The 13970-nt window shown below is 41.6% G+C and overlaps 1 protein-coding gene and 1 long non-coding RNA gene across 2 annotated transcripts in view; both read left to right on the top strand.

The window, feature by feature from the left end:
* LOC134655134 (uncharacterized) overlaps positions 1-13970 on the top strand; it is a 154579-nt gene that overhangs the window by 87413 nt on the left and 53196 nt on the right. The gene's annotated exons all lie outside the window — the stretch shown is intronic.
* Positions 47-11653, top strand: LOC134655130 (Bardet-Biedl syndrome 4 protein homolog). Its single transcript, XM_063510589.1, has 10 exons — positions 47-112; positions 662-795; positions 1457-1569; positions 2180-2274; positions 2565-2727; positions 4864-5025; positions 5978-6092; positions 7284-7439; positions 10288-10497; positions 11512-11653. The coding sequence occupies exons 1-10, from the start codon at positions 70-72 to the stop codon at positions 11644-11646; spliced, it is 1326 nt and encodes a 441-aa protein (XP_063366659.1). The 5' UTR covers positions 47-69; the 3' UTR covers positions 11647-11653.

The following is a 13970-nucleotide window of genomic DNA, read 5'->3' as shown; positions in this document are numbered from 1 at the left end:
GTGTTGCGATTGCTACTGATTGCGCCAGAAATCGTTGCTATGGTAATTTTTATGTAAACAAAGATCGACATGCGAAGACCTTCAGTTTTTGTCGCAAAAGATCCAGAGAAAGGTATGTAAATCTCAAACCATTGATTTGATTTGTCACATCGCTAAATATCTTGGGAACTAAATATTTATGCTGTCAGACCAATAATAACAGCTGCGCTGAGTGAGGATAGGTACAAACTACTATGCAGGGGTGGTACCTTTTTTCCGCAGCTGACTGTACTCAAATGAAGTGATTTTACTGGTTCTTAACAAACACACCCCTTACTACACATACTCGCACATCTCTGGTGGAAACGCAGCGTATTTACCAAGCCTTAATCCTTAATAAGAATATCTGGGAGATCGAGCTTTGCTCGGAAAACATAAAGACTCAAAAATGCGCGTTTTCCCAGAGAAACGTTAGACCCGTTTCGAAGATATATATATATATATATATGTATATACAATAATAAAAGGTGTAAGATTGTGGTTTGAGATGTCTGATTTGACGCCATGTTAACCCATTCAGGGGCAGCGACTCAGCATATGGGTCACGCTCAAACAGTTCCGCAGGGCCAATGACTCGCATGCGAGTCATGAATAAATTCTGATATATCGTCTATTACTTCAGAATTCCGGTATGGCTCCCGGAATTGGCTGCTTCACGCGCGCTACGTGCGCGGCGAACACGCCGTGTGTCTGGATCTCGCAGACGACCTGCAGAAGAACGCTGACAACACGCATAGATACGCACATTATGTCAAGGTAAGACGTGACCTGAGCAGGGGTCCATTTCTTGATTAGTATTAAACTAAATATTATTAGTGTGTTGCCATGGTAATCCTTATGATTTGACAGTTCGTGTACCTACTAATAATATTAGTCTAATACCGTTCGAGAAATGGACCCCAGGTAGGTACCTATATTCCCGGTTGTATGAGAGAAACGGGAGCTCCTAATACTCTATTTGTATTTTTTTTATACCACGTCGGTGGCAAACAAGCATAAGGCTCACCTGATGGTAAGCAGTCACCCTGCTTAGACGCCTGCAACTCGGGCTGTCACATGCCCGTTGCCGCGACCCTTTCAAAACCGGTATACATTCCTTTTTTAAGAACCCCATATTGTATAGGTTTTCTGGTCGTATGAAGGCTCCTGTATGTTACGGGGATCTACAGTACCATAGAGAAATAAGTAAGACAAGAGTGCTCACTCCATACATCAGCTCAGACTATTAATTTCAGTGTCTACATCTAGCATCGAGTAGCGGAACTATCAGTACTGCTACTTGACAATAGATGTAGCACCGACCGGAAAGTCTTATGCTGTTGAGATAAGATGCTAATAGTCTTTTTGGTACTAAAACTGATGTATGGAGTGAGCACTCTATTTATTTTTTTCTCTATGACAGTACTGACTGTTGCAGGGCCTGGTGTACGCGGATGCTGGACGGCACCAGGAGGCCCTGGAGCGGTTCCACAGCTGCATCCGGCTCCAGCCTTCAGACCCTGAGCCTTTGAAACAAGTCGCCAAAAGTCTGTGAGTCTTTTTTCTCTCTAGCCTATTTTGGTGTCCCACTGCTGGGCAAAGGCCTCCCCTCGTTTTTTCCACTCGACCCTGTCATCGGCATTTTCCCACCATTTGGGGTAGAATGCGTCCAAGTCGTCCCGCCATCTCCTTTTCGGTCTGCCTGAACTCCGGCCTGCATCGTCTATTGTGTTCCGTGGACAGACATGTCCAGCCCAGTCCCACTTAAGCTTAGCGGTCTTGACGCCTACATCTACAACTCTAGTTCTGGAGCGTAGTTCCGTGTTTCTGATCCGATCAGTTCTGTGAGTCTTATATGCTTTTAATTTTGCTCCGTGCAAGACGCTGGCGGTCATAGGACTTGCAGTTGACACATGTAAAATGTTGTCCCGAAAAAGTTGGCATATTTGCAACTGTTGTTGTTGTTGTAAGTTACGTTCGTATATATTTTGTTGTTGATTGCCTTTAGCCACACCTATATCATACTTTACTCGTTGTCGTGAACCTTGTCAGAATGCACGAACATGCTGTTGATATCGTAATATAGTAGCCGCGCGCACTTACGATTAAATGACCCCTGAAATCTTATAGGTAAGGAGATTTTTTTTTTCAATTTCTAAAGGTCTTGCCAGGGACGCTATCAACTCTCTCTCGAAGCTTACTTGGAGGCAGATAAGCTGACCAAACATCCGGACAGCGACATCTACTGCGCTCTAGGTAATCTTGTATTTAAAACATTTTTTATTTGCTTATATATGTTAATTTATCAATTATATTGCGTGTTTATCATGTTTATGGGTGCTGGTTTTGGCATCTACCTTTTCATGGCGACCCTGCCACGGTAAGAACAAAAGGCTACTTATTGCTTAAATCGTTTCGATTATTTCAACCTCATTACGAAATTAAGTACCTATTAGTTCATCCATATTTTTCCTACGTTCACTTATTATGTGTGGAAGTCGTTTAGCTTATTATGATGGTATTCTTAATGATTAATATGTTTATAGCGGAATGTGCAAGTAATCTAGGCCAGATAGAGCGGGGAGTGGAATGGGCGCGAGCGGCCGTGCAAGCAGGCGGGGGCGAGCGTGCAGGGGCGTTGCTGGCGCGCCTGCTGCTGGCGTCAGGAGACGCCGTGGGCGCTTCAGCGGCGTACGACCAGGCTATTGCGTAAGTTGGCGTGCTGGGGCTCGTTTATAGCGGAATGTGCAAGTAATCTAGGCCAGATAGAGCGGGGAGTGGAATGGGCGCGAGCGGCCGTGCAAGCAGGCGGGGGCGAGCGTGCAGGGGCGTTACTGGCGCGCCTGCTGCTGGCGTCAGGAGACACCGTGGGCGCTTCAGCGGCGTACGACCAGGCTATTGCGTAAGTTGGCGTGCTGGGGCTCGTTTATAGCGGAATGTGCAAGTAATCTAGGCCAGATAGAGCGGGGAGTGGAATGGGCGCGAGCGGCCGTGCAAGCTGGCGGGGGCGAGCGTGCAGGGGCGTTGCTGGCGCGCCTGCTGCTGGCGACAGGAGACGCCGTGGGTGCTTCAGCGGCGTACGACCAGGCTATTGCGTAAGTTGGCGTGCTGGGGCCCGTTTCTCAAAAGCTTGTAACTTGTAATACACGCGAATGTCACTTTTTGACAGCTTTTGTTAGAAAGAGACTAGTATTACAAGTTACAAGCTTTTGAGAAACGGGCCCCTGGTGTGTAACAGGGTGCATGGGAGGTGGGAGCACTGCATTGTCAGACCACGCAACGGAGCCACGCTGTTATGTCGTCGCCCAAATCTAACATTTAATTTGTTTTTATTGTTTTCTTGTTTTGTAGTTTCACAGTGCATTGGTTTTACTGTAATGCTGTGACACTTATTTGAGTAATAAATAAATAATGAATTGTGTGCTACTCGCGTTAGGAGACGCCTTTTTTGCAAATGACACGACGAAAATGTGTCTAATAGAACTGAGCTACAATACAGTCTGATAGATTAGGATATTGGCAGTTTTAAAACCTTTTATTATTATTATTACTAGTGGCTCTGTGAGCTGTAGACCTCGCGAGCAGAGCTTAAAACTGAATAAATGTATGGCAAAAATATAGGTATAGTACATGTAATATAAACAAAAAATTAAAAGCTACAAACAAAAATTAAACGAATACGCTTAACCCGCGCTTGATAAATAAAAAATACGAAATTTAAATTTTTTTCAAAATAAAAAAATTAAATAAAAAACAACTATACGAAATTTAAGTATAAAAAAAATACAAAAAGTTATGTAGCAGTATACAATTACTGGGGATGGAACCAGGGACCTGCCAATGCAAACAAAAAAAGCGAACGTTTGCAAAATACGCCATTATAGTTCTTACTAACGCTGACGAAATTTAGCTACTCATTCTTAAGTAAAAACTAAATATCTAAATACCGCCAAAACCAGCGATACAAATTTTCTGAATTTTTGGCCATTTAATCTATAAACATATCTCAAAAAGAAAAAACTCTTATGATACCGATACGACTATTTGTTTAGCGGGAGCTATCACGACTCCGCCATTTTGAAAAATTTCCAAAAACCGGATTGACAATTTTTTTTTATTTAGTCATAGAATTCGGTCACAAAATTTAAAGAAAATCGGTTAAGAATTGCGACCTGTAGAGGAGAACATCCGGACATACAAAAGCAAAATGCCCGAGTCAAAACGTAGACCTTCGCTACGCTTCGGTCAATTATTTATTTATTGTATACATGTACAGTACAGTGATGCATAAAAATACATGGTGTTAATTATATATCTTAGGAATAGTACATACTACTAGTTTTAGTTCTACGTACAAAAAAATTCCACGGAGCACTTACATATATGGGATCAATCCGGTCCGGTCTAAACCGTTATACGTATAGATAGCTAATAATATTGTAATAGTTATAGCAATTAAAGCGGGATTTACAATGCGAAATAAGTGTCATGCATGTTTTAATCAGCTTCACTTCGATATATCCGAAAGTAATTTCGTAAAATTAGTGTCGTGAAATTCACAGTATAGCATTGATCGTGGCCCTATCAGCATCGAAGCTAGTCGTCCGCACATCGCAGGCGCTTTCGCGACACTAAGTTTTCACGTCGCATTTACACTTAGAAATTAGTTGTAAAAACCGCGCAGGACACGAAATTGATTTGCTTTCATAAAATAATGCATGCATTGCGAAAATATTAAATTACCTACACGTGAAACTGTTGGTACACGCCACTAATTTCGTAATGTAAATCCGGCTTAAGTACCAACACAAACACTGTGAATAAGTCAAAATTTCTTATTCCTAGGACGCACGCTTGCGGCGCAGATACACTTGCCGCTGCGGGAGCGTTACGTCTCCGCGCCGGCGCGCCGCGCGAGGCCTTCCAACTCCTGGGGGCAGCGCTAGCGCAGCAGCCCTCGCAGCACGCTGCTGCTCTGGCACTTGCTGCTATGATGCTGCAACACCGGTAGTATACCTTAACATTTTCAGGACGCACGCTTGCGGCGCAGATACCCTTGCGGCAGCGGGCGCGCTGCGCCTCCGCGCCGGCGCGCCGCTCGAGGCCTTCCAACTCCTGGGGGCAGCGCTAGCGCAGCAGCCCTCGCAGCACGCTGCTGCTCTGGCACTTGCTGCTATGATGCTGCAACACCGGTAGTATACCTTAACATTTTCAGGACGCACGCTTGCGGCGCAGATACCCTTGCGGCAGCGGGCACGCTGCGCCTCCGCGCCGGCGCGCCGCTCGAGGCCTTCCAACTCCTGGGGGCAGCTCTAGCGCAGCAGCCCTCGCAGCACGCTGCTGCCCTGGCACTTGCTGCTATGATGCTGCAACACCGGTAGTATACCGTAACATTTTCAGGACGCACGCTTGCGGCGCAGATACCCTTGCGGCAGCGGGCACGCTGCGCCTCCGCGCCGGCGCGCCGCGCGAGGCCTTCCAACTCCTGGGGGCAGCCCTAGCGCAGCAGCCCTCGCAGCACGCTGCTGCCCTGGCACTTGCTGCTATGATGCTGCAACACCGGTAGGTTAGGCAATAGGTACAGTCACCACACGGGATTGTTACGCCATCTAGGGTCCTAGCTAAATTGGTTGTTTCATATACTTACGCCATGGAATGTCAAATTTAGCTAGACCCCTAAATGGCGTAACAATCACGGAGCGTGACTGTACCTAGAGCGCGAAGGGTCGATTTTTCCATACACATGTAAAATTTCGCGTAATTTCCTATTGGCAATTTGTTTTGGAAGACTATGTAGTATTATTATTACAAGCTTCTATTTAACTTGCAATGTACCTATATTTGTTAATTAGAGTATTAGTTGCCTATGGAAAGAAAAGTACAGTCAACGATAAAAGCTTGTGTACCAAAAATGATTTTTTTTCCAAAAACATTGAATTTATGTTAATCTTTATTTTAGAGATCTGGATGCGTCGCTAGCCAGACTTAAAGCGGCTCTCTCTGCCCACCCGACCTGCGTAGCTGCCCACAGTAACTTGGGGTTGGCTCTACTTGCGAAAAAGAAGTATGTTGCTGTAAGTAACAGCTAAGAGAAGTCGATACAGATTTAACCTTTTGACCGTTAAAGACGTGTACGGTTGCATCTTCGTGTATTCCGACAAGGTATGACACGCCGCACATTATACCCTAGTCTTGGCGTCAGGGCCGGATCTAGGGTAGAGCGAGTGGAGCGGCCGCTCTAGGCGCCAAATGATATGGGGGCGCCAAAATGGCAAATACAGTGAAAACAAACATCTTGAAAAAACCGACGGGTAACTACGGAACCTAAGTGTAAGGCCTGAGTGGACGCTCGAAGCGGAGCGTTCGGCGGGGCGTGCAGCGTGGCTGTGGGCTCACGCGTGATGTGAGCAGCGTGCACTAAGGCCGCTCCTATACGCTTGCATTTGTTTAACATGCACGCCGCACGCCCCGCCCCGCTGCACGCCCAACTCGAGCGTCCACTCAGGCCTTACACTAATACTGAGCATGGAGCGCCAAAACTTAATCTCGCTCTACCCTGATCAATCCAGTACTCGGGCCGGCGCTGCTTGGCGTTCAGAGAGTTAAAGATCTCCGTAGATATTTGACATTGAATACTTGAAATCTTACTGAATCATTGCCTAAATAAAATAAAATAATAATAAATTAAATTAAATAAACAATTACATAATAATAAACTTATAATGATAATTTAAATTAAATATACCTACCTATAATATTATATAATGAATGAATAATAAATCGATGAATTGAATATATTTAATGCTAATTTGTTAATGAATGATAAATTGAATAAATATTCTTAATGCTAATTTATTAATGAATGATGAATTGAATTAAATATTCTTAATGCTAATTTATTAATGATACTATGGAAGTGTATTTAGAAACAAATTAATAATAATAAATCAATAGTACCTATCAAAAATCATACCCAGATAAGTAATTAATGTAATAACATAAGTATAAAATAATAAATATTAGCTTTTAATCTTATGCCTTGAACATAAGTATCAAAATGCGTTTATTTTAAATTATGTACCTACACATGTGCCTGCACTGCACCTCCTAGTTATAGTTTAGTTTTAAGAAACATTTGCTGTGCCCTAACAGGGTTCATGTGTGAACTTACCCTGATGTAATATCTGTCCTGTACTCGTACCACATGATTATTATGCAATAAATTATGAATTATGAACTATGAATTATGAATTATTACTCTCCAGGCTCTGACATGTCTCCAACGAGCGGTGTGGTCGGCCCCGCTCAGCGCTCGAGCTGCGCACAACTTAGGCCTCGCGCTATTGTTATGCAGACGACCGGCCTCGGCGTTTTGCAGGCTGGCCACAGCGGCGGCATTGCAGCCAAGGCAGCCTTACACGGTACGTTGAACATGTTTGTGTGTGTGTATATTATTATTTTCTGTTGAATTAACACTATATACAGTCCTGCTTTATATAAATAATGGAAGGAAATCTTTAATGTATTAATTTAAAGCGGTGACAAAGACGGTAAACTCGTGTACAGCTACTTGAAAATGATAATTGTTTGATAGGGATAAGTGGTTAAATAAAAACGATTCACAATACAAATACAAATACAAATAATTTATTGAGAAAAGTATAGTACAGTGGTTGCTCTTAAAGACTAAGAATTTATAAAGACAAGTGATTTACAAATGCCTGAACTAGGATTCCCTGTGTTTCAGGCAGCGAAGGACAATATTAACTATTTATTAATTATTCACTTAATTATAAACTATAAGTAGTACACAATATAAGTCTTATTACCTAAACAAAAAAGTAGGTTCTTAAGTATTAAATATCAGAATACAGTAGGCAGTAGGTAATCATTTTACGACTATTAGTAAGTTCTCTGTATCATCGTACGTCATTTTTTGAAAGGCGCGTCGTAGAGTATTCTTGCAACAAGCATAGCTAAGTGGGTATAAGTCTAGTGTTGCATTTAACCTGTTGTACAAAAATGGGCCCAAAAAGACAAAGAATCTAGATGAAAATACGTATTTTCTTTGTACGGTTTGCATGCATATAATATCTTTGCGCCTTTTATTTCTATAATCAGTGTTGAAAGGAGTTCTGGCGTGCTGCTTTAGTACTGTGCTTAATATATATAATTGACGAACAGTTAGTACTTCACATGATTTATAAAGGAGGTCAGTAGGATATAGGAATGGGCGGGAAGTGGCTACCTTTAATAAGGCTCTTTGAGCTCTTTCTAGGGTTAGTAGTGTAGTTTTTGCTGTGCCACCCCAAGACGAGATGCAGTAAGTTAGTATCGATTGACATAGCGCAAAGTATACTTGTTTGATTAAATTTGGATCAGCGATTGAACGAAGTTTTTTAAATATAAACATTAACTTTCGAACTCTGTTGCACAATGCTTCAATGTGATATTTAAAAGAGAGGGTTTCGTCTATCATGACTCCCAAATACTTGATTTTGTCAGTAATAGCTAGAGATTGACATGAGCAGAGATTATTCGAGTTTTCCTTACAGTTATGTGCGTAAAGTTTGAGGTTATGTGCGACCGGATCTGATTTCCGCATGGAAAATCTTATAAAATTCGTTTTGTCGGAGTTCAGTGTTAGTAGATGCTGTTTTAGCCAGTTAGTTACAATATGAAATCCGCGTTGAGCGTACTCGTAGGCCTCGTTTGTTGACTTTGCGGAAAAAAGTAGGGCAGTGTCATCTGCGTAGGAAATGATTTTGCCGCTATCTATTTTTAGGTTGCATAGGTCATTAATATAAATCAAAAATAGGGTCGAGGCCAAAACGCTGCCTTGGGGCAAGCCAAAAGGAGTGTTTTCTAAATCGGAACTTATGATGTTATCTATTTTTACGCATTGAGTACGTCCGTCTAGGTAGCTCGCGATTAATCTATGCTGTGTTCCTCAATATCAGTGATAATAAGTATCTGTAAGTTTGAAACTACATTATTTACTAGGTCTATTGGACTAGGTAAGTAAATTATTTCAAAGAACTTGTCAGTGAAGTCTTCCTTTGGACAGGAATCAGGTAAGTAGCTACTAATGCCCCACTCAAAAAATGTCATGTTGTACTTATTAGGTTTTATTTATTAACTTTTTAACTTTATTGCACATAACAAAAAGTACAAAATGCGGACTTAATGCCTATGTGGCAGCCGGTAGGCACGTCAACTTCATTCACTCTCATCTAATTTTTTATCGCACGCGAGCCTAAATTTTATTTCTAAATCCTCATTTCCTATCCTAAATATTCATTCTACTTTTGTCTCATTACTTACACAAAATGTTTCTCTCAAATTACAAATATGCCTTACTTAATTGGATTATTTTATGTTCAATTTTTAAGCAGAAACGTCTGCGACCGACGCTATTAAGAGTAATTAATAAGCTCAGAATAAATTTCAAAGTGGAAAAATTACTGTCTCGGGTGAGATTTGAACTCACGGCCTCCGGACTCACGGTCTCATCCAAGACAGCAATTTTTACAAGCTTTTATTTACTTTCACCTGACCGTTGTCTGTCTGTAACAAAATCTTGCAAGTTAAATTTGATCCACTTCCCGGTTTCCGATCGAGCTGAAATTTTGCATACACACGTAAGTCGGGTGATAACAGTAGGGACAATGACGGGAGGTAGTCATAGGAACTCTGTGATAAAACAACGGAACCTAATTGTGTTTGGGGTTTTTAGAATTGTCTCGATGAGTATTAGTCGTCTGTGGAAAAAAAGTACAGTCAGCGATAAAAGCTTGTACTAAAAACCGGCCAAGTGCGAGTCGGAATCGCGCACGGAGGGTTCCGCACCATCAACAAAAAATAGAGCAAAACAAGCAAAAAAAAAAAACGGTCACCCATCCAAGTACTGACCCCGCCCGACGTTGCTTAACTTCGGTCAAAAATCACGTTTGTTGTATGGGAGCCCCACTTAAATCTTTATTTTATTCTGTTTTTAGTATTCGTTGTTATAGCGGCAACAGAAATACATCATTTCAAAATTTCAACTTACTAGCTATCACGGTTCGTGAGATACAGCCTGGTGACAGACGGACGGACGGACAGCGGAGTCTACTAAGACTCCGCTGTCCGTCCGTCCGTTTTTACCCTTTGGGTACGGAACCCTAAAAATTACTGTCTCGGGTGAGACTTGAACTCACGGCCTCTGGACTCACGGTCTCACCTAAGACAGTAATTTTTCCACTTTTAAATTTACTTTTTGTTCCCTAGGTCCTTTTAATAGGCATAGCTTTAGAACGTCTCGGCGACGCGCGCGCCGACGCGGCGTACGCGCGCGCCGCGGCCCTGGCGCCGCGCGACGCGCTGGTGCGCCTGCACCGCGCCGGGCGCCGCGCGCGCGCAGGGGACGCGAGGGGAGCTGTTGAAGAGGCGCGCGCCGTCGCGGAGATACTGCAGGGAGAGGAGAAACCGGACGCACAGGTTAGGGGGGGGGGGGATGCCCGCAGGGCTGACCACGGACGCATTTTTGAACGAAATGAATGAACGAATGAAATCTCTATTTCAGGCAACTAGTGGCCCATACATACAACCTTAAAACTATAAACTTATAAAGTCTATTTTTTTATTCCGTAGACTGAAATGTATGAACATGAAATGTCATTTCATACTATTAACTGTCATTTCAGTCTACCGAATAAAAAAATAGACTTTACTTGGTCAAGCAGATCTTGTCAGTAGGAAAAAGCGGAAAATTTGAACAATGTAGGCGCGAAGGGATATCTTAATTCCCATGGAAAATTTGAATTTCGCGCCTTTTTTACTGACAAGATTTGGTTGACCAGCTATAGCATACATATTATAAAAATATAAACTAAACACAAAAAGTCACGTTATGATTGCAATGCAATACAATTTTTATCGCCTGTCACGTTCTAACTATGTAAGTGCGAACGTGACAGGCGATAAAAATGTAACCATGCTGCTCCCGAAGCTCCGGTGAACGCACCGGTGCATCTAAATTGCAGCTCCTTTCCTTAACTGTCACACTCGAAATCTTTTTTCCCAAATACTGGCTAGTGTACGCTAGCGTCAAAGAGAATTTAGTATAGAAGCGGATTGACACACGATTAAACCTTTTAGAACGCCATTTGACTTTGATCCTTATTCTTTCACTGATATGTGTTAAATTTGTTAAATATCAAAAAGTGGCGCCATTGCTAAAAAATATAGATCCGCTTCTATACTAAATACTCTTAGCCAGCGTTTAAAGCCATCATAGACAATTCTGTGAATTTAAATAGAGCTGGATTGTATAAAATACAAAAATCTGTGTGATAAAAGTGATAGTTAATTATCCATGACTGCAGATAATCCGGTACTGAATTCAGATGTGTCTGTGTTAGCCTTAAGCTATCAGATCATTTATACTGGTCTTAATATCACTTGCTAGACAAGTCTAGAATGGAGTCTAAATTGGTATGTTTTTGTACGCAGTTAAGCAGTTCCCTGGCAACTCTGCTGGCTTTACTCCGAGACGCTGGCGTTCAGCTGTCAGATTTGCCAGACCACCTGCCACGCGCTGACACGCCCGATGACTTGCCAGATGACATGACAGCTGACGAAGTTTAACCGTTGAAAACTTAGATTAAATTGACTGTAAGTATGCTCTACATATGGCTCTACGATTTTTTCTGGTAATAGGGTGAGTCAACTTTTAGAACTTTTAGCAAAGAAAAATCGTATTTTCAAAATTGGCTCACTGTTTATGTTATTAATTACCTAACTTGTTACTCTAGCTGTAAGTTTTCCTAACAAATAAAATAAAAAATATTGGTGCACGTTCGAAGCTATTATAACCAGTAATATTTTTTATTACCTTTGCTTTACTACCAATTTCATCATGTACCTACTTACTTATTTTAGATTTCATTTCAATACGTTCAATATAAATTTATTTTATATAGACTATAAAGTCAGTGTTAAGCCAAGTGATCATGAAATATTTCGTCCTTTTCGTTCTAGCATTATATTATAATGGGGCGAGTATTTTTATTTTTATATAATATGAATTTACATAGGTAGTTTGAAACCCTTATAGAGCATTAGCTAGATTGGGTTTAATTAGGACTGTTATCTATGTCCAAAAATAGGTTTGAAATGTTAGGTAACTAATTCTAAATGACTGTCGAAATTGTAAAACGTGAGTGGAAGTAAATGAACAAGTGCGAGTCGGACTCGCCCACCGAGGGTTCCGTACTTTTTAGTATTTGTTATAGCGGCAACAGAAATACATCATCTGTGAAAATTTCAACTGTCTATCACGGTTCATGAGATACAGCCTGGTGACAGACAGACGGACAGTGGAGTCTTAGTAATAGGGTCCCGTTTTTACCCTTTGGGTACGAAACCCTAAAAAGGAGCAAACCGAGCTTGTCGACAATCTTCTGATATACATTACCTTCCACATCACATCTATCCTAATATTTGTTTACCATCTCTGCAAATGAGTCTGACATGTTCACCTAGAGTGTCCAAAGCCTCAATAAAAATCAGATAAAAAAAAGCTCTGCAAGGTATTTTTTTTTCAGACGGCGAAGAATGTAAGGTGTCATATTTTTGGTTGTATGAATCGTCCGATAAGGCATTATACGCTGGGTTCAAACCGGCATCATTTTACCAGTTTTAATCCTCAATTTCACTTGTCTCTAGACTGCCGCACAAAACCAAACGACTACGATTAATACGACTACGGATACTACGAACGACAGAGAATTAGAGGCAGAATTAATAATACTACCACCTCTGGTCCTCGGCTACGAAGATTTAGTCGACAACGACGATACGGATGGTGAAACTACACTGAACAACGATATAAACGATGGAAACATACCGAACGATATAAATGATGGACGAAACGAAACTGTCAATAGCAGAATGAGACGTCTACGCAAAAGTCTTCAACCGAGAAATCGGAAAAACGGTAACGTTGCGTTGCTAAGCGACGTGGCTGCGAAAATGTCACAGATGGATGACACAGACAAATTGGAAATGGCTAATAACTTGGCGCAACTTTTGCAGCTTAGTATGTTAGGGGCGACGCCTTCGATGGACGGTACAAGAAGGCAAAGTATTGTCGATAGGTCCAACCCAGTGATGGGACAACCCGACTGGTATTATAGCTAGATTTTTTTTGTGAATGGTATCTGCGTCGAAGGCATCTTAACACATTCATTGCCACCCCGCCAAACAAAACATCCGCGCCAGGCTACAAAAATTTCGTCATATACAGCTGTAGTACCACGATCCCGACTATCGGGTCGTCCGGCCTGGGAACGAAATCATAAAATACCTGATAGTCGGGTTTTCGGCACTGAATGTGTTAAACTTGCTTCTATACGTGTGAATAGGTTCAAATTATGCGTCCATGTTTGCTGGTACAGATGTAGTGCATAGTTATTTACTATCGTACCTACGTGTCTTGCTATTTCATTCTGGCTCGGTACAAAAAGTAGTTACCGAGGTTGACTTAAGTATGACAAATACGAATGTTTCCGAGAAAATACGATGGAAAACAATTATGTACTACATTAGATCTGTACTATTTAGTTCGTCATTAAGTGCCCTACTTGATTACTAGTAGTTATGTGGTATTCTCACTCAAAAAGGTACTTATTTGCGGTTGTCAATAAGGCGATTTTAAATCAACCTTATCGACAACCGACAATGTGCTACCTGTTGGTTGATAACGTCACAATTTATTCTCACAATTAGAGTGTAATTTGAAATAAAATAAAACACAAAATAGTTTTCAATTATTTATATTGAAAGTATCACCTTCGTCATACCAGCACTGAAGGGTGTCCACGTTATACGTACAACACAATTACAAAATATAATCGACACTGAGTACGTACAAATAAGGTTGGGAATCGAACAGCCGGCCTGGCGCAATG

The sequence above is a fragment of the Cydia amplana genome, chromosome 16, assembly GCF_948474715.1.
Source record: "Cydia amplana chromosome 16, ilCydAmpl1.1, whole genome shotgun sequence".
Lineage (NCBI taxonomy): Eukaryota > Metazoa > Arthropoda > Insecta > Lepidoptera > Tortricidae > Cydia > Cydia amplana.
The sequence above is the reverse complement of the archived record's forward strand: the minus strand, read 5'-3'. Positions and strand labels throughout refer to the sequence as shown.